This window comes from Mesoplodon mirus, assembly GCF_964341445.2.
Source record: "Mesoplodon mirus genome assembly, chromosome: 3".
NCBI classification, from domain to species: Eukaryota; Metazoa; Chordata; class Mammalia; order Artiodactyla; family Ziphiidae; genus Mesoplodon; species Mesoplodon mirus.
In genome coordinates, this window is record NC_138978.1 from 55,866,303 (window position 1) to 55,889,978 (window position 23,676).

Here is a 23,676-nt window from a genome sequence, read left to right on the forward strand (position 1 = left end):
AGGGGTGGGTGGAGGGAGGCAGGAAACGGGACTGGAAAGGCCAGAAGGAAGGACCCTGGACAGGGAACAGAGAAGGTCCGAAGCAAAGACCTGTGCTCAGGGCCTGGCAAAGAGGTTACCCGCGAGGGTGGGAATGGGCACAGGGGGCAAGTACCATCCAGTGCCTAAAGGGCTCCTTGACTGGAAAGGTTCGTTTGGGAATTCGTTTCTGGCAAAGTAGCAGGTCTTCTGTCGTTCTCTTGCAGGAGGTCTCTGGGAGAATTTTTGAAATTACTGAACTTTTCACTTCAATGTTATTTTTTTTCCTTACCAGATTTTATCTACCTGCACAATCGGAACAGTAAATCTACATGATAGATTTACTGTGAACCTGAGTCATGTTTGGGAAGAGCTTTTCGGCTCTGGGGGAAGAGCAGGAGTGGGGAAGCACCCGGTGGCATGATTATTGTAATGTGGCCACGCTCGGCTGAGCGCCGACCTCCACTCCCACGCCTCTCTTTTTAAACCAGAAAGGTTACCTCCCTGGGCCACCATTGGGCCAGCCCCAAGTGTGACCGTCTGCACTTGTTAGACAGCAGGCATTTAATTAAAATTGGAATCTGATGTGTAGAAAACATACATTTTTTTCATTTCATAGCTCCCCAGGAAATCATACTCTCTTCCTGCCCTGTTCCCCTCAACTCTCCCTGCCGCCAAAAAAGAAAAAAGAAAGACAGACTAGGGGAAAGATTATTTAATGTTGAAAATCAGAAATTACAAAGGACCAGGCTGCCTTCTTTATTTTTGCCTTTGGGGCTGACATTAGCCAATAATAAAGCCTGTATTGTATCTTCAGCCCAGAGCCAGCTTTTTTTTTATGGCTAACTTCCCATACGGAAAAGGGGTCGTCCCTTTTCAGAGCATTAAAATACAGCATTTAATGAATCTGTAACTAAAATCTTTCATCTTACTTTATGCAATAAAAGGGGTTGCCTGATGCCTTCTGATATTTGGCTGGACTTTGTGGAATCAAAAAAACATCTTAAAGCACAAATAATAGACACAAGGCCCAAGCTGAAAAATCAACCTCAGAACACCCTGGTCACCGCCTTTTCCGCAGCAGAGCCGTCCAGCGCACCGTCCGGGCTCCTCCCAGAGCAGACGCGGTGCCATCGTAGGCAAATAGATAGGAACTCTGGACGATTTCATCGGGTCCTTGTCCCCCTAATCTCCACGCTGCACCTCAGATCTCAAGCAGCTTCCGTGGCGTGGGCTCACTTTAATGGATAATCTATTTTTCATGAAAAAGCAGGAAATAAGCTGTCTCTTTCATAAAAAGATTTACAAAATGTAATCATTGTTGAAATATTCCCTTTGAACTGCCGTGTCCACGGGGGTCTCCGCTCCCAGAGTCGTGCTTCATTAGGACCCCCTCTCAAGCGGCTCCAGAAGGGCAGGTACACTGGTGGTGCCTGGCTTTGATGTCCTGAATGAATGAAAGAAAAGCACAATAAAAAAGAGCTGTTGATCAAGCATAAAATACTCTTTAAGCTGACAGAATAGCAGCGTTAACACACCCTAAGCTGCTTTTCGTTTTTCCCTTTTTTCCTCACATTTTCCTGTGCTTTGTGTACACTGGGGGTTTGTATTTTATAAGAAGTCTCTGATCTATGTAGTATGCCATTCGCTAACAAAAACCAAAATAGGATTGTTTCTGTCCCACTTGGTTGCCTGACTACTCCCTCCCTCCACACCCTCCCCCGCTTCCCCCCCCAACCCGACCCCGGATCCCCTCTCCCCCTCATCCCCAACTTCCAAGGCATGCAGTTCAGCCTTGCAAGGCAAGGGCCCAAATGCCTTTCATAAACTTGAGCCAATTCCTTTTGTGCAGTTGGTTTCGCTGCTCTGATTTTAATACCGCAATTAAAGACAGATTTTTATTTTCTCAAGAACTTTCTTCTGCAACTGGGGAAATGGAACTGACGCAACTGCTACCTTTAACTAAGAAATTATATCATTAAATGAGAGAAAGCCGCCTTGTTGATCAATGCCTTTCCAAGGGAACTGGTCCCCCGTAGGTCTCCTGTGGACCTTAAGGCCTGTACACACTTTATAGTTAGAGAACCCATCTACCCTGGCTTTCGGCTTTTCTGTACTTGTCTCTTTCCAGGCATTAGCTCATTCGGTCCCCACAAAAACGGATAAAGTTGTTATCTCCATTTCACGGAGTCTAAAACTGAGACGCAGGGGTGCTAACTAACTTACTTAAGATCACTTAACTAGCATCTAATGGTGTACTAGTTAAATGATGGGATTCTGTTAACTCTGACTCCAGTGCCCCACCTCTCACCACTGTGCACTCAGCCCTCCAGTAAGTCGGCAGAGCAAATGTGAGTGGGCCAGAGTGCAGTTTTTAATTCGGAAGTCTTTGGTTTCACAAGGTAAAAGATTACTTGATAAAAACGTAAAGGGAAACCAGAAAAAAGAACTTTACTTTGATGGTGAGGCAGACACTAGGACAAGTTGGAATACGGTGGAAGAGTCAGACTTTGGAACGGACCGTTGGGATAATTGGATTGTGTATGTACTCTCAAGGTTTGGAGGTGCTGGATGGCTTATTGGGTAAAAAGATTAGTGTTTTCCCGTCTTGAGGTTTGAACCAAACGGAGGTCTTGGCCGGGAGCAGCACGGTCACTCTCCAGGGAGTGGTGGTTTGGACAACTCCTCTGCGCTCGTAGTAAGTAGGCCGCGGTCCATGTTACAAAACTACTGCACATGCTACGGCCGCAGTTGGCTGCAGTTGGCCCCGTCCCAAGAGCTTTTCCGTCAGAACTGCCTGGGGAGGCTTGTGGAGACCTGTGTCTCCCTGGGGAGAGCACCTTCACCTGGGGAGATGTGGACATGGGGCATGAGCATGGATGTGGCACAGCCATGCTAGAAGTCACCCATCTAAATGCCTTGTTGGAGTAACCGGCACCAGGCTTTGGGAGCCTTGGAGATACCTCATTTCTTCCTTTCTTCCTTTATTCAACAGTATTTATTAAGCCGCTGGAGATGCCACATGCAAGAAGACAGTTCGTTTTCTTGAGGGAAAAAAAATAGGTAATGACAGTTCAGTGACTGGGACAGAGGTAAAACCCCGGGACTAAAGGCCTGGAGAAAGACCCCTTGGAAGAAGGGACTGATAATCTGAGACAGCAAAGACTACCAAGCATTAGCAAAGCCAAGGAGAGGGGGACCCCTGCGCCAAGGCCCAGCAGAGAGAAAGTATTTGGCTTTGGGGGATCTGGAAGAAGGTTAACACCGCACAAGGGTTGAGTACAAGCAGTGAAAAGATAAGGCCGCAAAGGTAAGCAGGGCCAGTCACTGCCCATTAACATTTTAGTAGTTTCCTGTACAATAAACAAGTCTTGGTTTAGTGTTATTGAAAACAGGCTTTCTTTAATTAACAAAATCACACAAGAGAAATGGCTGCAGAGATCAAAGCCCGTGGCTGGCAAGACCAATAACTGACACCTGGGTACAGCGTGTCACCTTTGTCAGAAGGAGCCCGTGTTAGAAACTGCTTTCCCCTCATGGAATGCAGAATGGCCCTACAGTAGTCCTCTGGGGGCCAGAGGACAGAGTCCTGCTTACTTGAAGTCACACAACTCATCAATGGAAAAAGTGGGACTAGGTCCTGGGTCCCTCGGATATTGGATACTCAGCCTTCTCAGCTGACATAAGTTTTTAAAGATCCAACTGTGAGAAGATCAGGGTAGCTGGTCTCTTGAAGGATACAGAAGTCTAAAATCCAGCGCTTTCTTTCTGCAGGGCAACTCCTTAAGAGCAGGTACCGTAATTGTGGTACTCATTATATCCCCAGAGCCTAGCATACCAAGCACACAGTAGATGCTAGTACTTGTTACGTAAGTGATGAAGTACTCCCAAATGATGTATACTAACGTGATAAACCAGGAGTGCACTCCGAGGCCCTGTCCATTTCCATTGGATTAGAAGCGGGCACGGGAGGCTACCAGACCTCTGGCTGATTTGCCAAGGACAACTCATTTGGGCTAAACGGTGGGCTTGAGCTCATCGAACAAGAGCAGGAAGCCAAAAATGACTAACTGGATTAGTGTGACCCGGCAGAGATAGCATCTTCTCAAGAGAGAAGTCAAAATGTTGACTGCAACTCATGCAGTACTGGTTGGTGGCATCCTCTTCCGGACTGATGGAGTAGGAAGGAGTGGGGACTGGGGGCCGAGGCCTCCCTGTATTTGTGTGTTTCTGTTTTCTGTGTGTGAATGTCCTGAAATAACCCACCTTGCCTGGAGAAGAAAGCAAAGTGTCACACCCAGTTCTGGATTCCACATTAACAACCTCCTTCCGCAGCGTTCAACTTTGCCCTTGAGGCCTTTTGTTTAACTTTTTAATTTGAAAAACAGATTCTGCTGCGTCAGAGTCTGTTCCGCCCTCCCCACCCCCACCCCTAGCACCCTCTCCCTTTTTTTGGTTAAAGTGAAATATAGCTATCTCAAACAGACTTGCAGTTTCCTTTTGTTTCTAAAATATACATCCTGCCCTCTTAATGAAAAGTGTCATTAAAAGCCTTTTTAAAAGTCGTTATTTGCATTAGAATGTTTGGTGTTAACTAAGAAGTTGAGTCTTCATCAACCATGTCTTAGGCACCCTCCTGACCAAATTTTGGAAAGTAACCTCAGTTTCCTAATTGCTCTCCCTACAACATAGGAAAGGAAAGAGACTGCTTTCAAAGCTACCAAGAGCCATTTCAGGCTTCCTGCTTACGATGCAGCCGGATAGATGTTGTTTATGGTTCATAAAACCTGACTACTGTGAGTATTCCAGAATCCTGGCAGAATGGGATTCGAACTTTCATGGAGCTGTAAATTAAGGGGCGGGAAGTGTGATAAAACTCCTTAGAGAAAGGTGAAAAAAAAAAAAAGTCGCGCTGCAATGGTTAAATGAAATTTTATAAGCACATTCAGTGTGGAGCTGTTTTGCATTACATGAGTTGAATACCTTAGAGACGCCACATCTGCAGGCACTTTATTAAATCCTTAGTCAGCACTTTCCAACCTGATGAGATTACTTCTTCATTTGACTGGAGAAGAGGAAAGCTGAGCTCTGGTCCTGGACTGCAGATTTCTTTTGATGTTTCACCTTGAACACTGAGAGAGGACAATTACCTCCCCCCTTCCAGCCCCCTCCCCTCCTCCTTTAGCACATCCCAAACTGTAGAAATTGTGAATGTAACAGAGTAATTTTACTTAACTCGAGCCCCCGTGGGAGTGTGGATTTATGGACCTCCAAAACTACTATAGCTGAGAGTTCGCAAGGAAAAAAAAAAAACAGATCAAAGCTCTGTGTTTACTTCCTTAATGTAAATGTATCAAGATAACATCGTCCGATATTGTATTGTAATATTGGAACTCACTGCAGATAAGGGACAGAGATTCCTTTGTAGTCCATCTGGATACAGGAGGTTAGACTGAAGGGCTATAAAATATGAAGGCAGAAACCATATGAAACCTAAGCTTATGTCAGTAAATATCTGAAGACAATTTTTTGACTCTCCATAAATGAATTTTGTTTAATGTGGCAACATTTTCCCAGTGATTTTCTCCTCAACGCCACCAATTTAACAATCTCAGATTTCTTTAATATTTTTCTTGTACGTTCCAAGAAGAAAATGCCCAGAATTATTCGTCAAGTAATGTTTTGAAACTTGCACTGCTTGAATAATAGATTTTATAATAAAACATCACAAGAGAAAAATGGGCTTTTCCAAACATTATCTTGTTCATTGGACGTCATTCGTAGTTCATGGAAGTTTTTAGAAGTCGAGTGGCTTACACACGTGCGACTATCACGCTCGTCCGTAATGGACTTAGGAGGGTCTTCAGCTACAAACTGATCATGAGAACATTCGATGAAATGGATGGATTTTTTTTAGCATTATAATGGTTTATCTGCCATCTCTACAAATAAATTATTTAATCAAAGAGCCCTCATTCAGAAAAAAAAAAAAAAAAAATCCCTGTGTGGTTCCCCTAACCGGCTGACTTCCCATTCTGGAAAGCTTTGGTCAAGTAGCTGGGTTAATTGTCATGAAGATTAGTGTAATGTTGAAATAAGGACTAATGGTCAAATTATAGGAGTGAAAAAGTTTGAGAATAGGTTTTGGTTTGGGCCTGAAAGGGTTAATTAAGTGTTTTTCACGGGTTCTTAAAGACCCCTAACCCAGGCCTTCAGGAGCCATATTGACACCCCACCCCAGGGCAACTCGCTCCTCTGGTGACATGTTGCTGGTCAGAGCACAATAGCCTTCTGTGTCTGCAAATCATTGCTAAAATCATCCCAAGGAAAAAAAAAAGTTTGAAAGCTTTAACGTTAGACAAAAGCCCAAGAGCTGCAGTGCGCGGCTCAAAAACTAGGAGTCAGCAACTTCTATTGATTAAAAACTAACCTTTAAAGTAACTCTGAGAGTGTGTGGTTAGCATTTAAATTTAAACATGTCATGAGTTGATTTGTGTTACTGAATACCAACTCAGAAGGAGTAACATTCACATCGCATTTTTTTTATAATTCCCTTAAGCAGCTAAAGTATTTCATGAAATGTCAATAGGGCAAAAAGAAAAAGGGGGGGTGGGTGGCCAAGGCTGGGCCTGTAGTTTTCTTTCCCATGCAAATATTCACCCCCCAAAAGAAAAGTGTGGAGAGTGAAACACAATAATTAGTCCTTTGTCTAACTTTCCCAAGTGCCAGAGAAAGACAGATTAATTAAATATACAACAGTGTTGGTTTTTGGAGTGGGGGTCTTGCTTGCTGTGTAGGTCATAAATTAGGCAGAATAAATACTTCAATGTGTTTGCAGTGAGCCTGCTACGTCAGAGCCACTGGAAGGTTGGTGGGAGGAGAGCGGAGGGTTTCTTGCTAATGATAGTCACGTCTGGGTCTGTCTGGTTGCTCTTAGCAACCAGACATGATGTAACACCAGGATGAACTTGAACTTGGGGGACTTGAAAAGAGAACAATAGACCAGAGCAATCAATAAAGCCTATTTCAGTGAAGGATTACAGAGCTGCTCTGGGGTAACCTTGTCGGCAAGGCACACACTGAATAGTAAGATGTGTGAAGAAACTTTTTTTTTTCCTTTGCTTTGCTTTTTAAGAGAAGCGTAGAGGCACTGCAGATTTTTGTAGTGCACCAAGGTTGTGTCCAGAAACTGTGGTATGGAAAACTGCTCCCTCTGCTGACTCACTAGGTCCCAGGTGCTTGCTTGAAGAACTACGACACAGCGTCAGATTTAAGAAGTCTGGAATTTCACAACTGACTTAGAAAGTGTGAGAACAGAAATTGTAAGCATTATTCGCCGCACCCAAAGTTTGAGACTTTTGTTAGAGAGGGACTCAGCTCTAACTAGGATCCACGTCAGCTAACCGGGAGGCCCACTAGAAATAACAGTTTGGAGTCCGCCTCCCCACGCCTCTCTTCCCCCTTCTTTCTTTTGTCCAGTTCGATTTAGGCCGTGTGTATTTGCCAGGATGATTTCCTTTCAGTACACAAGAGGCTTTATTGTGTTCCTCAAAGCATGTGGTCAAAGAATAACATCTAAAAGTATACAGGATGAGTAGTTTTTCGGTTTAGGCTTAGGTTTTTTTTCAAGTCCTCTGGAGATCAAAGGTAGCTTGTGTGACCAGGAAATCTTATCCCAACCTCCATGTAGCTATCACTTCGCCATTTATCCTGGGATCAAACGCGTCCCTGCTTTACCTAATTGAATCTCTTGGACACGGATGAGCCTTCATCTGACTGAATCAACCCAAATGTAACCCTTTCTGATGCTGTCAACTCAGAGATTTCGGAAGCATTCACTTTTGCTAGAGGTTGATGATTTTTCTGTGAATAATGATAAATGTGGTGAATTTGGTAGGGTATTTCTGGAGAAAAGTTGTCAAAAGCCGTATACTTTATTTCACTTGTGAAACTGACTCTGATATTAGACCATAATTGGTCACTTTGTTTAGCTAACATAGAAGAAGTGCCAGCATGTAGAGTGACGCATCACCAGACTATTGCCCAAAGCTAATCACCTAAGGATTTATGAAAGGAAAAGGTAACTGGGCCCAGCAGGTATATGGAAGGGTCTAAATAAATGTCGAGGGAATGAAAGCATGAACGAGGGCTATGCAGGTGACCTCATTTTTTTCCTTTGGACATCACGGTAGCTAATAGGATGAAATCTTGATACCACATGATTATTTTATGTCATTTTTGAAAACATTATTTTAGAAAGATTGAGCTTGAGAGGAGCATTTTACATCATAAAATCTACCTCATGTACATCTAAGGAAATTGAGTAGAAGGGAGATGCTGTGACTTGTCCAAAATCACCCAGGATTCTTGGTACAGCACTTTTTCTACTATAGCTCCATTTACTCTTTTTTTTTTTTTTTTTTTTTGTGGTACGCGGGCCTCTCACCGCTGTGGCCTCTCCCGTTGCGGAGCACAGGCTCCGGAAGCACAGGCTCAGCGGCCATGGCTCACGGGCCCAGCCACTCCGCGGCATTGGGATCTTCCCAGACCGGGGCACGAACCCATGTCCCCTGCATCAGCAGGTGGACTCTCAACCACTGCGCCACCAGGGAAGCCCTCCATTTACTCTTATATCACTGCTGATCATCTGTGCCTGTTACAAGAATGTGGCAATAACATCTCGTTGAAAAGGAGATGTTGTGAAATTCATCAGAGAAGACACTCATCATGACGCAAAACCTCTCCCCTAGCCCATTCTCCACTCATTCAACTTCTTTGTTGAGAAGCTTCTATTCCAGGCACTGTGCTAGGAGGGTTCAATCAAAAACCAGATGATGAAGCTTCCTGCCATCCTATAGCTGCCCTCTCCAGACTGCAAAACCCATATATGTATTTCAAGTGGACATAAATACTTTATTTTGTAAGATACACTCAAAGCATTGGCAAACCCCAACAAAGGCATTGAATTTCAATTTCGGAAGAGTGAGATCAGTTTAAGTGTCTCAAGATTTACTGTTTGTCATTCCTTTACTTTTCCCAGTGAATCTCCTCTTCGTCTCTAACGTAGATCTTGATTTCACCATTGGAAGGGCGACTTTTAAAATGTGTTATTTTCCAAATTGTGCCTCTAATTGCACTTTTCCTTTTGTCTTCCAGTCCTGGTACCTGGGATAAAAGTCACAGCGTCCCACCATCCACCAGACAGACCACCTGACCCCTTCTCAACTCTGTAACATGGACGCATCCTCAACCCAGCGCAGTTACAACTTCACTGTCACTGGAAGGGGAGAATCAAATCAACTTATACATGGAAACAGCGAGCATTATGGTCCAACAGCAAAGGCCATAACCTTTTGGGATTTTTTTTTTTAATACTTTAGGGACTGTTGTAATTTTCTCATATGGTGCTGGAAATGGTTGGGCTTTGTAACATTTGAAGTGTTTTCCGTGGTAGCGTGAGCATTAGGCAGTGTGGCTGGAGAAGGTCTACCCTTGCTCACTGACTTCCCGTTGTGACACACTTTCTTTACGGAGCCCGGCTGTTTCACAGTATTTCATGAATTTACCCACACAGGTGTGAGCCTCCTTGAGCAGTCAGGAGACACATGGAGAACTAAGTCTTTTGTAGTAGCTGAGATCTGCAATATATAACTTACGGGACAGTCAAAGGGCAATGTTTTTCTGTAACATATTGGAAAAAGAAAACGCAGTTATGTTCCTTTTTTATTTTTTCTTTTAGTTCGGTTTGGTTCAGCAGTCAGCAGTAAACTAGATAACATGGCCCGGAAGGACAGTGAATCCACTCACGTTGCAGAATAATTCCGAAAATGGCAAACTACTACTACTACTATTCAGTTTTTTAAAAGTTTTGAAATGCTGCACTTAACATTAAAAAAAAAAAAACATTTTTTCAACAATTTCAACAATGACACACAAATTCACATGGAAATGGGGAAGATGGTCTGTTTTGACAGAAACTGACAGGAATCAATCAAAACAATCGAATTTTGAATTGAGTAAAGTGCAATTTCATTGGATAGCTAAATATCTTTGTAAGATAGAGATTGTTGAAAATTCTATTTTTGTTTTTCAAGTCCTTCCACCCCAGGACTCTAAATTATTGGGGTAAAAAACAGCCTTGCAAGAAAAAGGGGAGCTATTTTTGCTTTTTATGTTTTTTATTGTTAAACTTGTATCCCTTTAAAAACTGAAGGAAAATTTAAAAAAAAACAAAAAAACAAATCTAATGGTGCTTTTACCACAATATGTTAACTACATTAAATGCTAATTATTTTCTGTTATCAAAGCACATAACTAAAATGAAATCATGGTATCTGTTAATTTTATAAGCTAGAAGTCACTATAATGGATTATGCCAATTCTGAAAATTTTTACATGTATCAGGCAACATAGGATTTATCAGTTATCAGACACTTCATTGTTCCAGAGATTGTCCAGAAATTTTAAAGACCTTTGCGCCCCTGAACTGGGCTATGGGAAAATAATATTAATAATAATAATGAAACCAATACTGACACAAATGCTGGTGCCCATTCAGATCAAGGGTACTTGTTAGGGAAAAAAAAAAGTTTGCACCCCCAAATGTCCTGTATCTTATGTAAAAAAAAAACCCACAAAAAACAAACAAAAAAATAACAAAAAAAAGTGCAAGTGATTTTTCTACCAGACAGCGAAGCACCCCTTTGCTTCCCATGCAACTTCAAGAAGGTTTCCTATACTATACATATATATACGTTCTGGTTGGCAAGCCCTGCTGATCAGAGAAAGTCTCTGCATGTTCTAGTGTTAGTAACTAATTTTTATATAGCTAATGTAGGATAAAGTAGAGTGCATTAAGACACAATATTGTAATCCCTACTCTAGGCACTTGCCTTTAAACTATGTTTTTCAGCCCTTCAGAAGGGTTCTACTACTGTCCTATACAATCAAGTAACTGAAATTCTTGGGAAGACACTTTGCTCCTCATCTTTCCCCCCCGAAACAATGTTGTTTTGTTTTGTTTTTTTTCCTTAATTTGCACGAAAACAAAAATTCCATATCAATGTGCCTTGCCCTGGATAGCGATTATTTGTGGAATTGTTGCACATGCTCCTCTATTGAAAGGGGTTTTTCCCTAGTCAAGCATTTGGAGACACTTTTTGTAAATGTGACTTTTATGTCATCCATTGTCAGTTTCAACATCTAGAACTAAATAGAGAGTTAGTTGTTCCGCAGATAGGAGTAGTCTTTATTGTCCTCTGTGGTCAGTGGCAGTGCTATTCTGAGATCTGTAGATGCTTAGAATATCAGTATTTTGGATGTTGCTGCATTTTACATTTTATTTGGAGTCTTCCTTTATTCCCCTCCCCGCCCCCAGATATATGAAAATATGCAATACCTGCTTATATCGTGTAGAAAAGCTTAGCTATGATTAATTTTTCTTTTATTTTTTTTATTTGACCAAAGTCGGTGCTGCACTTGACGCAGTGTGTTTTAGGTGTCTGTCTTTGTACTTTATTTGTGATTTTTGAATGCACGTGCGCAGGAAGGGCTCCTCTTAGAGAAGCAGTCAAACTGTGAAGCACTAAGCTGACCCTGCTTCAAGCAATTTTGTTTTTACAACTGTTCCTTTCACAAGCAAGCCTTAAAAAAAAAAGACAACTTCCCTTTTCTTCAGCTCCCACACCCCATTTTTCTTAGCAGACTGCAGTCAATCCACATTCAATACAAAGTATATAATGCCCATTTTTATATGCACGTTTTTAAACTTCCAAGTTCTGAAAATTGTTTACTGGTTATCTCTATTTAAGGAAAAAAAAATAAAATAAAACATTTTGGATTTTCATATGTGTCTGATAAGTGGTTGAATAGTCGTTTGGCGCTGTTGTATGGTGTGATTGTCAGTATATGGTGTCACTTCCTCTAGCCAGCCAGCATACTTTGCCTTCCCCTATAGCACTTAGCTGGGCATTACTTTATTATGACATATGTGCACTAAAAAAAGAAAAAAGAAAAAAAAAAAAGAAAAAAAAATAGCAGCTTTCAGTGCTTCACAGTGAAGGGAAAAAAGCCTAGACAAACATTTTGTCAGAACCTTGCAATAAGCCAAGGTATTACCAGTAAATTGGTTGTATATACAATAAAATTGCACCCTTTTTTAAAAACAAAACAAACTAAGCAATAGTTTGGGCAGTTTTAGTTGTTTTTAGTGAGCATGTTGTAGTCATGACTGCAAAGAGAGAGATTAACTGCCCACTCAGAAGATATGTAATTTGTATTGTTGTATAGTTTTATTGATTACACTGATTTATTCTACCCTATTTTATAATGCAGGACTTTTGTAATGTTGTTTAAATGAGGAAAAATTTCTGTCAAATTAGCCTAGTGAAATTTCTGATTGTTCATTATAAAGGCAGCGTTCATAGAATGGCTTTTCTTTCTTTCCTGCCCCCCCTCCCTTTGGGAACTGGATTTAAGTTTAAAACTTTCCTGTTTCCTTTTATTTTTTTTTGTAAGTATTTAAATACAGTTATTTTTTTTCTCTCTCAATGGTATAGCATATTCCTATGCTTGAGAAGTATAGGTCTACTGAAAAACCATTGTAAATGGACGTTACAGGTATGCTGTATTTTTGAAGGTATTTTGTTGTATTAAGTTTGATGAAGCTAAAATTAGGGAACTCTGAACAGATTTGCAGGAAAAAATGTTTTAAAGGCTTTAAAACATTAGGGAGGCAGTCTAGGGTGATAACGAACAGGGGTTAAGTATTAAACACACTAAGTTATATTTTTGTTCATGTTTCATTGTCCAGAAAGCAGCAGGAAACTGTAGTTCAGTTGTGATCAAGCAGGAAAAAAGAAACACCAACAATATGAGTGTTTAACCTTTTTAGACTCAAAGTCAAGCGAAGATTTTTGAGGAAGACTTTGCTACCTGGGGTGTGTAGACTGACAGACCGAGGGCCATCCGTGTTTGGAGGCCCAGCCCTTGATTCTGAGACCCATTTGAATTTTTTCTCTCCCGTCAAATGGCATTAACAATATTGGCAAAGATAAGTCCCTCAAATAACTCTCCATTTTCTTCTTTGGGAACTGAAGTCAGAGGCACAAACATTAAATCATATCATTTTTCTGTATACTTTTTTTTTTTTTCTGGCCCGTCCCCTTGCCACTAAAACGCTCCTTGTCTGATTATTCATGGGCAGAGGACCTCTTTCCAATGCCACTCTATCCATCCCACAGTCTTTTTCTTTCCTTTGAGGTTTGAACTAACTTTTCTGTTTCTTCACACCCTGGCATGACAGCTCCTCCCTGCCCCACAGTCAGGCGTGGGCTACAGGCAAGCCAAGGCACACTTCCCAAAGCTTATATTCTTCATACTCTGACCGGTGAAGTGTAAAGGAACCCAGACTTCCCAGAGTCACAGTATTCAGGCAGCCCATCAGAAGATGCAAAACCCATCTCAAAAAGTTTGTCTTTCACTTTTCGAACCCTTATCCTCATAGGCTTTGAACTCTGTAGTTACAGTGTCATAAAGTATTTATGAAATCTGGATTAAGAAAAATTTTTTTCCCTTGTGATTGTTTTTTTTGGGGGGAGGGAGTTTCTAAGAATGTCATTTAATGTACTTGGCATCATATCTGTTTGTCCCTAGTGGTGGTGGTCTCTCTCTCTCTCATTCTCTTTCTCTCTTTCTTTCTTTCTTTTTTTCCTGGTAGCAGGCCTCCATAGAACAAACTTAAAACACAACTGGCATGGTAATGTACGGAGAGCTTCAGTGGCACCTCACCACCCATGCTCCGAGATCTGTCCTAAGACATAAGACAGTCTCAGAAAGCTGCACTGCCCCCCAGCACAGCTTTCATTCAAATCAGCTTCCAAGGCCAATTTCGTCCTGAAGTCAATGCATGTATTTACTGTTTGACAGTAAACCCGCTCTGCCTTCTCCACGTCCAAGGCTGTGCATTCGTCTAATTAGTGTCGTGTATGTTTTCCTTTTATTTTTTCCAATAAAAAAGCAGTGGGATGAAAATTGCTTTGATATATAGCAGGTAACATTGAAGCTATTCCATAGCACTTAACTGTAGTGAATACTGTGTCACCAATTCTGAAATCAATTTAATGTTTAATGCAAATCCATTACATGGTGCTATTACAGGCTGACAAAATGATTTACACAAATGTGACAACTTGGGCTCAATTCACTCTGCTTTCCAACAGTGTAAATGCATAGCAGTGTTTATCTGCATGAGAACTATGCACTAATCTATCTGAAGAAAAACTATATCAACTTTGGTATCTACTTTCCGTTTACTTCAATCCTTGCCTTTTTGGTCATTGTTATAATGCCAGCTTTAGGACAGAAAGAATTATAAGAAAACCAGCATAATACCTGATATATTAAAATGTAGTGCCTGTGAAATCTGTATTATATTGCTCTTCTGAAGTAAGATTTTTCTACACCGGTAGCCTTCGCTGTCTGTCAGTCAGGACCTTCTGGTATAGGTGATGTAAAATAACCGTACAATATTAATGCATGCTATTCCATAATGCTTAGTGAACTGTATGAATATTACTCAAAATTATGTTAGTCTTTTTTTCTGACTTGGTTCTTGTCAGCTAGGTTTAAAGGTATTTCACTGAGAATGCAAATTCTGTCTTTTCTTGATTTCGGCTGTTTTCAGTATTTTGGAGGTATACATTTACTTAATTCAGTATTACTTGTGTTTTTGTTTTCGTTTTTGTTTTTTGTTTTCTTTTTCCTAGGGGACAAGCATGGGTGTTTGATTTCAGAAATCAGTCCCTGGCAAGACTTCTGTCTCAAAACGACCATTTGAATTTCAAGAACTCTGCTCTGAAGACACTGAGGACATTTCCAAATGAGGGACATTTTCCTTCACCCTCGACTGAAGCTTTGCTGATCCTGAAGCGTTTTCTTAATGGACAGTGTTCAGCCAGGTACCCATGCTTGATCCGTCTTCACACCAGACTTCCTCATATTAAAAGAAAAAAAAAAAAACGAAAAAAAAATCTTTATGAGATCACGTGGCTATTTAGTTTCATGCACAGTTGCAATATTTTCTTCAAAAATAAAACTCTGTACAAACTTTGGGCCCGATTCATAAGAAAAAGAAATTGGCTATTAACACGGGATTTTTAAAATATAACAATTTTTTTTTTGGTCTAAATTTGAAATGACTTGCTTCCCAAATGAAATGTTTCATCTCATTTTTTTTTTCCTAAGCCAGCACCGATCTGCCTTTTATGCCCCAAAGGGTTACATAATCAAATTAGGCGGCCGGGGAAATGGGGAGCAGATACCAGAAATGCTCAGAAAGATAAGGGGGACCACCTGCCCTTGAGCATGGTAACCGGGAAGGCAGCAGCATGTGGGGGTCAGGACCTTGCCTGTGTGCCAGGCATCATGAATTTCCACTTGTGGACTCCTGATGCTATTTAATTAAAAAAACACAATTTCCAAAGTATGTCTGGACCACAAGCATATATGGTGGAAGTGCCACCTCTAATCCAACCAGAGCACCTTCAGGGTGGAAAATACTCCCCAGGGTGTGCGCTGTGAACTTGTGTCTCTCCACGGTGGTTTCAAGGACAAATGGTGTCCAATGAATGGGGCTATTTTTCCTGCTGTTTTTATGCTCAGCTTCTTAAAATAACACAAGCTTTCTTCCCTTTTTGATTCTATTTGTGTTACTCTTTTTTTTTAATTTTTAATTTTTTTTAGTAATAGTCTATAATTTAGCACTTTTTTTTTTCAAACGTCTCAACCGAAGGCCACAAGGCCACTGGCTACGTTGGGATAGAGGCTCGAGAGAGCTGCCCTTTCTTTCTCCCTGGTCTCCGACTGCCTTTCTGCACTGCAAAGGCATTTGGTAGCATCACCACTGAGGTACTAGCTAGACCCAGAGCTGGAGCTTTATCAGATTCTAGGAGGTCCTTAGGAAGACTTTCAAAGGCAAATACACGACCCCCTCCCCTACTGCCCTGACCTTTTACCAGAACAAAGTTCACCGGGGACTTTTCCCACCACCCTTAGAAATCTGTCTGCTCAAGATACCTCGGGTTTTTTTCATTTCAAATTGTGCGGGGAGGGGATTAAACACTTCCAGTGATGAGAGAGCTGTTGTGACACTAAACACCCCCGTGTTAATAAGTTGGCTTGACATTTGTTTTTTATGAGCCGGGCCCCCTGTGCCTCTAGTATACTTGTATTGACTCTCATAGTTACCCTTTTAGTTTGACTGTGTTCTGTGAAAATTTGTAATTGGTTGAGAATCACTGTGGGCGTCCATTCTTATTCAACTAAATCTCCACAGGTTTTTTGAGCTGGTGTGGATTAGTTTAACTCTTGTATTCAACCATTAGTGCTACCACCTTCTCACATTACAATACAATTACTGGAAGCAAGTACTGCATTTCCTATGCAACAAAAAAGGAAAATAAAAAATTGCTAATGCTATGGAAGCTGTGTCATCATTTGCTTTAAATCATACCTGGGTGATAGTGTTTGAGTGACAGTTATGGGTGTGGATTGGAGCTTCCCCGGAAGACACACGGTCTTTCTGCACCATGGCGTTTGCATTATCCTTGATGGATGTCAGGCACCTTGTGCCCTTCACAGGGTTCTCATGGGCCATATTGGCTTTTTTACCTACTTAGGCAAATGCAAAACTTCACACTCACATAGTGCTTACTATGTGCCTGATACTGCTCTAAGTGCTTTAGATATTGCATCAGTTAGGTCCCCGGGCAGGAACCAGGAAAAGGGTCTAATAGGTTTTCCAACACAAGTATAGCCACCACCCCTGAAGTTAGGGAAACAAAAGTGAAAGGTCGGGTTACCAGAACCTAGGAGCTCCAAGGAGGGACCTCCCACAGATGATGTTTGGATCTTTATTGAGAGCAGTCACCATGAAGGTGGGGGGGCACCACATGGCTCGTACTCAGACCTCTCAGAGGACGTGGGCAGCTGGTGCTGGGACCGCCGAGGGGTTCACAGCCAAGGGTATCAGCACTTCTGAGGCAGTAAAGCCTGACTGGTGCTGGGAGAGTTGAAAGGAGCTGGGGCTGATCATGCCTCCATCCTTGGCAGCTGTCACATTGTGGGAAGGAACTGAACCCAGAAGGAAGTCCCTTCTTGCTTTCCTTCCTACTCCTAGGCTCCTGCCAGGGTCTCTCACTGGCTAGATCTAACCAGAGCCATCTGGCAAAGGAGTCTGGAAAATGTCGTGAGAAAACTACCAGCCCCACAGAACAGCATACGGAAGGGTGGGCTTGGAGACCAAAGACAATAAGTAAATAAATACATATCTTAATCCATTTAATCCTCACAAGCACACTGTGGGATCGCTACTATTTCTAATCCCTGTTTTACAGATGAAGAAATTGAGGCAGAGAGAGATTCGATAATTTACCCAAAGTCATTCAACAAATACATGGCAGGGTAGGATCTGAATCCAAGAAGTCTGGCTCCAACTTCCATCCTGTAATCACTACAATATATTGACTCAATTGTTTATTCAACAAATATTTTTTGAGTACCTATCATGTACCAGGCACTATGCAAAGGGCTAGGGATAGTAAGTAAGTAAAGACTGGGCAACTATTCTTAGGAGGTGTACAGCCTAGGAGGCAAAATAAGCACTATTCAAACAAACAGCGGCAAAGGTAAGCATGTAGTTGTGTTAAGTGCTATAAAGGATATGTACACATTGCTGTGAAAGCCGATTGAGACTGGTAAGACAGAAATTAACCAAGCAAAGGGGTGGGCAGCAGGGAGAATGTTCTGGGCAGAGGCAACAGCATGTACAAAGAGCCCGTAGTAGCCCTAGGAGGGGATTGAAAGAAGGCCTGTTTGGATGAAGAGGAGAAAAAGAGAGGAAGTATGGTACAAGATGAAGCTTCATGTTTAGGTCACAATATTGCAGGGCCTTGCCAGCATATTAGAGATCTTTGTCCTACCCTCTAAGGGCATCATAAAACATGTATCAGTCAGATTAGGCTAGATCTATGCTGTGACACAAACAGGTCCAAAAATGCCGCAGCTTACCACAAACAATAAAAGTTTACATCTTATTTTGCTTGTCTGTCAAGGGTTGCTGGGACTTCTGTATAGGATCTCCTCATTCCAGGACCCAAGGTGAAAAGCAGCTACCATCTGGACCGTTGCTGGATGTCAGCATGGGGGAGAAGGAGCATGGCAGGACACACACTGGCTTTTAACAATTCCGTCTGGAATTGACACACCCCACTTGCACTCACATTTCATCAGCCAGAGCAAGTCACGTGGTTCAACAGGACCAGGAAGGATAATCCATTCTCAGGGAAGGCTGGAGAACACCACTGCCGATTAGTTGGCGTAGGGGGGGGGGTGCAGTGTGGGGAGTGGGCTGAGTGGAGAAGGCCAGCGAGAACATACTTCAACAACCAGAGAAAGGACGCCTGGGCTGTGGCTCCTGTGATGGAATGGAAGACAAATGAACAGATCAGAGAGGTTAATAAGGGTGTTAATAGCTACTGTGTATTGACCTCTTTTATGTGCTAAGTGCTATACGTGATTTATCCCATTAAATTTAATATTTTCTCTCTTATTATTGCAGCTTTCAAAAAGGTATAGTCCGTCCGTCCTCAAAACATATTTCTGACTCAGGTGAATAGATCAATTTCTCCCATACATGCCTTAGAGTCTAGGTTAGACAGAATCAGTTACTACCTTTCGGTTATTACTCTGGCCAGTAGCAGAACTTTGGTCTCTATTATCTGGAGTTAAGACTTGGAGTTAAAGTCATTAACACTGCTCCCTCACTGACATACTCTAGGACAGATTGTTTGTAGGTACCGGGTTTGGGGTGAAGGCAATGTAGAGATCAAATACAGGGTCAGGCGCAAGACTGCCTGGGTTGAATCTTGGCTCAGTATTTTGTTAGCTCTGGTGTTGGCGAGTGCCTCAGTTTCCCCATTGGTAAGATGGGAAGAATAACAATACCTGACCACCTCACAAGGCTGCTGTATTTGATGAGTTAACATTTGTAAAACGGCCAGAAGTGGCCTGGCCCATTGTAAATGCTATGTGAATGCTGTAACTAAAAAAATAAGTGATTGCAAAATGTAGACCTAAGGCATTCTTTCAGTGCACTGATGGCGTAAGTCTTCTTCCTTGTCATTTCCAGGTCTCTATTTGGGTGAAAATTCTGAAAAAACTTTCATCTAACACCTGCCTCCACTAAGTAGGAAGAAGTAGCATAGAAAGTATCATTGAAGGTTTGAGGACAGACACACTTAGGTTTAAATCTCGGTTTCTCATTTTATTAGTTCTGCAACACTAAGGCCCTCCGTTTTCCTGCCTGTAAAATGGGCATAAGGATAGTATCTACCTTATGAGATCATTTAAGAGGCTTAAATGAATTAATACATAAGAACATCCAGTACAGTACCGACCACATAACAACTATTATTATTTGAAGCCTGGGGTTGGTGCATCCTAAGGAGAGGAACCCTGACACTGGGAGGGCAATACTGTGTAATGTCTAGAAGCCTGGGCTTGAAACTAGAGGACTTTGGTGTGAGTCCCACTTTCATCATTTGTGGGCCATATGATATTAAACAAGTGACTACATCTCTCCCTGAGTCTCAGTTGAGAGAAAGGCCCAAATGGGTCAATGACTATGGATGAGAAGGTGTGGAGAAGCACAGTTCCAAGCATCAGGCGCTAGGCTACATTGAATAGAACCCAGCTAGAGTCTAGGCCCACCTGGCTCTGGTTTCTATTTCCCTCAACAGTGTGAATGGCCAGGGAAATCCATTCTCATCAGGCAGGGGAGTTGGTCAGGAGAAGTGGTGCTAGGCATCTTTTTAACCCTTCAAGTTCTGGTTCTTTGTTTTTAAAAAATGGCTAACGTGTAGCGGTCTTACCGGCTTCTGGGGAGAAATAGTTCTTCCCTTGACCTATGAGGAATGAACAATCTTCCATTTATCTCTGAAACATATAAGGGCATTCTATATTCACTTTCTTTTTTTTTTTTAATTGGGGTAACATTGCTTTACAATGTTGTGTTAGCTTCTGCTGTACAGTGAAGTGAATCAGCTATGTGTATACCTATATCCCCTCCCTCTTGGACCTCCCTCCCACCACCATGCCCCCAGCCATCCCACCCATCTAGGTCATCACAGAGCACCGAGCTGAACTTCCTGTGCTTTATAGCATATTCCCACTAGCTACCTATTTTACACATGGTAGTGTATATATGTCCATCCTAATCTCCCAGTTGATCTCACCCTCCTCTTCCCCCCAACCCTGTGTCCACATGTCCATTCTCTACGTCTATGTCTCTATTCCTGTCCTGCAAATAGGTTCATCTGTACTATCTTTCTTGATTCCACACATATGCATTAATATATGATATTTGTTTTTCTCTTTCTGGCTTACTTCACTCTGTATGACAGACTCTAGGTCCATCCACCTCACTACAAATAACTCAATTTCATTTCTTTTTATGGCTGAGTAATATTCCATTGCATATATATGCCACATCTTCTTTATCCATTCATCTGCTGTTGGACATTTAGGTTGTTACCATGTCCTGGCTATTGTAAATAGTGCTGCAATCTGGCACATTCAGTTTGAATTTCAAGTTCATTTCAGGGAGCTTGGTAAACAGCAAACAGTACATTTATTTCTATCACATATAAAATTTCTTCTATTATGGAAGAATACCATTATGTACAACATAGACAGAATTGATTAATGAACTCTCATGTACCTGCTATTCATCTCTTACAATTAACTCCTACGCCCTCTATACTCCATCCACTTCTTGACCACCCCCAGATTATTTTGAAGCAAATCTCATGTATCATATATTTCATCCATAAATATTTCAGAATACACCTCTAATAAAACAGACTTCTATAAAAGGTATTCACAATACAATTTTCACACCTCAAAATATTAATAATAATTCCTTAATATCAAATAACCGGTGTTCAAATACTCCCAAGTGTCTTATGATTTTTTATTATTTATTTATTTATTTTATTTTTTTTGCGGTACGTGGGCCTCTCACTCTTGTGGCCTCTCCCGTTGTGGAGCACAGGCTCCGGACATGCAGGCTCAGTGGCCATGGCTCACGGGCCCAGCCACTCTGCGGCATGTGGGATCTTCCCAGACCGGGGCACGAACCCATGTCCCCTGCAACGGCAGGCAGACTCTCAACCACTGCACCACCAGGGAAGCCCTGTCTTATGATTTTTAAAATAATTTGTCCAAATAAGGATCCAAATAAAGTCCCTACACTAAGTGGTTGTATGTATCTTAAATATTTAAAGAGAAAGGTCCCCTTCTTCTCTTTTCTTTTCCTTGCAATTATTTACTGAAGAAACTGGGCCATTTGTCCTAAAGGGTTTTTCACAGTCTCCATTTTGTGGATTGCATCCCTGTGGCATAAACATGTTTCACCACTAAATTGGAAGCATATTCTTGATCTTGGAAGTTGACCCAATGAGATTCAATCCCAAGGCTGCCTCATACACTGTTATGGGATGGATCAAGGAACTCTCCTTGTGTTTGTGCCTTGACTCTGGAAGCTGTGGCCAAAATAACTGGGGCAAAGTAAAAGGTGCCCCAGGAACTGTTCTCCACCAACTGCATCCCTAACTGATTTTTTTCTCTGAGAGGGACAGTGAAGGCACAGGAGAGTCTACCTCAATGGCAAAGAATTCGGTCTCATTTGCTACCCACTGCTGACAAAAAAGAAAGAAAGAAAAAAAAAAAGCCAGCTTGCCACCTTAAGGACAAAATGAATAATTCTGGTTGAAAACTCAGATAAAACTCTTTCTGTCTTACCGCCCTGTTCAGTGGGCATCCTCTTCCCTTATGAATGTATGGCCCTGGGATAGAAGTCAGTCCCAGGGCAGGGAGAAGGGGCTTCCAATCAGGCTCTATGGGGCAGTGGAGCTGGATTCTTAGAGCCCTGAGATCGCTTCATCTAGCTCATCTGCTACCTTCACTTCTACCATCCTGGATTCTGAACACTGGCCTGGGCCACACTCTGGTTCCTAAAACTACAAACATCTCGTTGTGCAAAGTCATTCCAAACAAACTCGACCACCATTATTGAGTTCCTCTCCTGTGCCAGAAATTGGGGCTGGAGAAGGACATGTATCTGAGTTCATCCCAGAGGAACACAGAGTCTAGCAGAGGAAATAGACATGCAAACCAAATAATTGCACCTTGGCCTTGTAAGAACCAGGGAGGCATCATGTGCCAGGTAATCTGGGGTCAGGTATGCCCAAGGGAGAGGGAGAATGGAGAGGGAGAATGGAGAGGGAGCCCGGGGGGAGATGCACAATGAAGGAATTCAAGGATGAGAAGGAGTTCAAGACACTGGCTAAAAGATATAAACAGCAATAGCATAACAATAGTAAGAACAGCAACAGGTACCGGGTGAGCCCTTACTTCATATCATACATCTTTCCAAGGGCTTTACATGTGCTCACACATATAACCCAACCCCATGAAGGGGACGCAACTGTTATTCCCATTTTACAGATGAGGATGTTGAGGCACAGAGTTTCAGTAACTTTCCTTATATTAACAGCTGCCTGGGTGTGACCTTAAAGTGCATACAGGGACTTAGGGGTGGGGTACACTTCTAAATCGCAGTTAGTTCCAGATATGTCTGGTCCACTGCCCTCTTCCTAGTGTCTAAAACACTGCTTGGCACGTAAAAGACACTTTGTTGTGTGACAGGACCAGCAATGGATGTGCAAGGGGCAGCTGTCCTTGCCCCTCCTGGTCTACCCTTCACCCCTCTCCAAGTACTGTCTGCTCAGGAGGCAGACTGTGCGACCTCATCAGTGGGCCTCCTCAACCTCAGGTCTTCAGGGATCAGCCAGCTGGAAGCCCAGAGAGCAGATGGATGGGGTGGGGGGAGGACAGTGATGTCAGGGCATTTATTTCCCTGGCTCTCTCCCCAGGTCCCCGCTGGCCAGTGGCATTCCTTAACAGAAGGTCAGTCCTTCTCAGAATGGCCCTCATTTCTCCTTTTGGGCTCTGATAACGGCTCCCTCTCCTCACCCCTTTCGGCAGGAGGTGGTAAGAGGGCACTGCTCTGTCCTTTGTAATTTCTCTACTTATTACCCAAACCTTTGTCAATAGCTTCTTTATTAACCTCTCTCAAATGATCTTGCGTTGAATATGCCGTCTGCTTCTTGCTGGAATCCGGACTGATAGAGTGGTCAAACCAGAGCAGGCTTCCGGAGTCTTCTTTCTCCTAAACTCCAGCAGAGGCTCAGATTTATTCACAAGATGGATGTCAAAACCATAAATTTTCCCATCTTAGTTTATCCTAGCCTCAGAAGGCTGGACTCAACCTTCAAAGGTCACTAAAGACCATTTCCCTGCCTCCAGCAAGGAATCCTGCCCCCCACCATCAACCCCGACTGCTCCTGTCAGAGAGAAGTATATCTTACTTTGAAGATCTCCAGGTAAGGAGATACCATAACTCACTCGAGTGTCTCCATCCTCCCGGCCTGATAAATCTCCCTTCTGTCTGACACGAACCCCTCCTGTTACAGGTGAAGCCCGCTTCCTTTGTCTGCTCCTTGGCAAGAGCTGAACAAAAGATCCTTCATGCTTTGAAAA

At 42.3% G+C, this 23,676-nt stretch overlaps 1 protein-coding gene across 3 annotated transcripts in view; it reads left to right on the forward strand.

Annotated features, from left to right (window-relative positions):
* Window positions 1-16,494, forward strand: part of NFIA (nuclear factor I A) — a gene marked incomplete at its 3' end in the record, with an annotated part of 384,610 nt that extends 368,116 nt beyond the window's left edge. For all 3 annotated transcript variants that reach the window (XM_082613084.1, XM_082613086.1, XM_082613085.1), the window contains one exon: window positions 9,175-16,494. In XM_082613084.1, the coding sequence (XP_082469210.1) occupies window positions 9,175-9,192 (18 nt within the window). The remainder of the gene's footprint in view (window positions 1-9,174) is intronic.
* Between the last annotated feature and the right edge of the window lie 7,182 nt (window positions 16,495-23,676).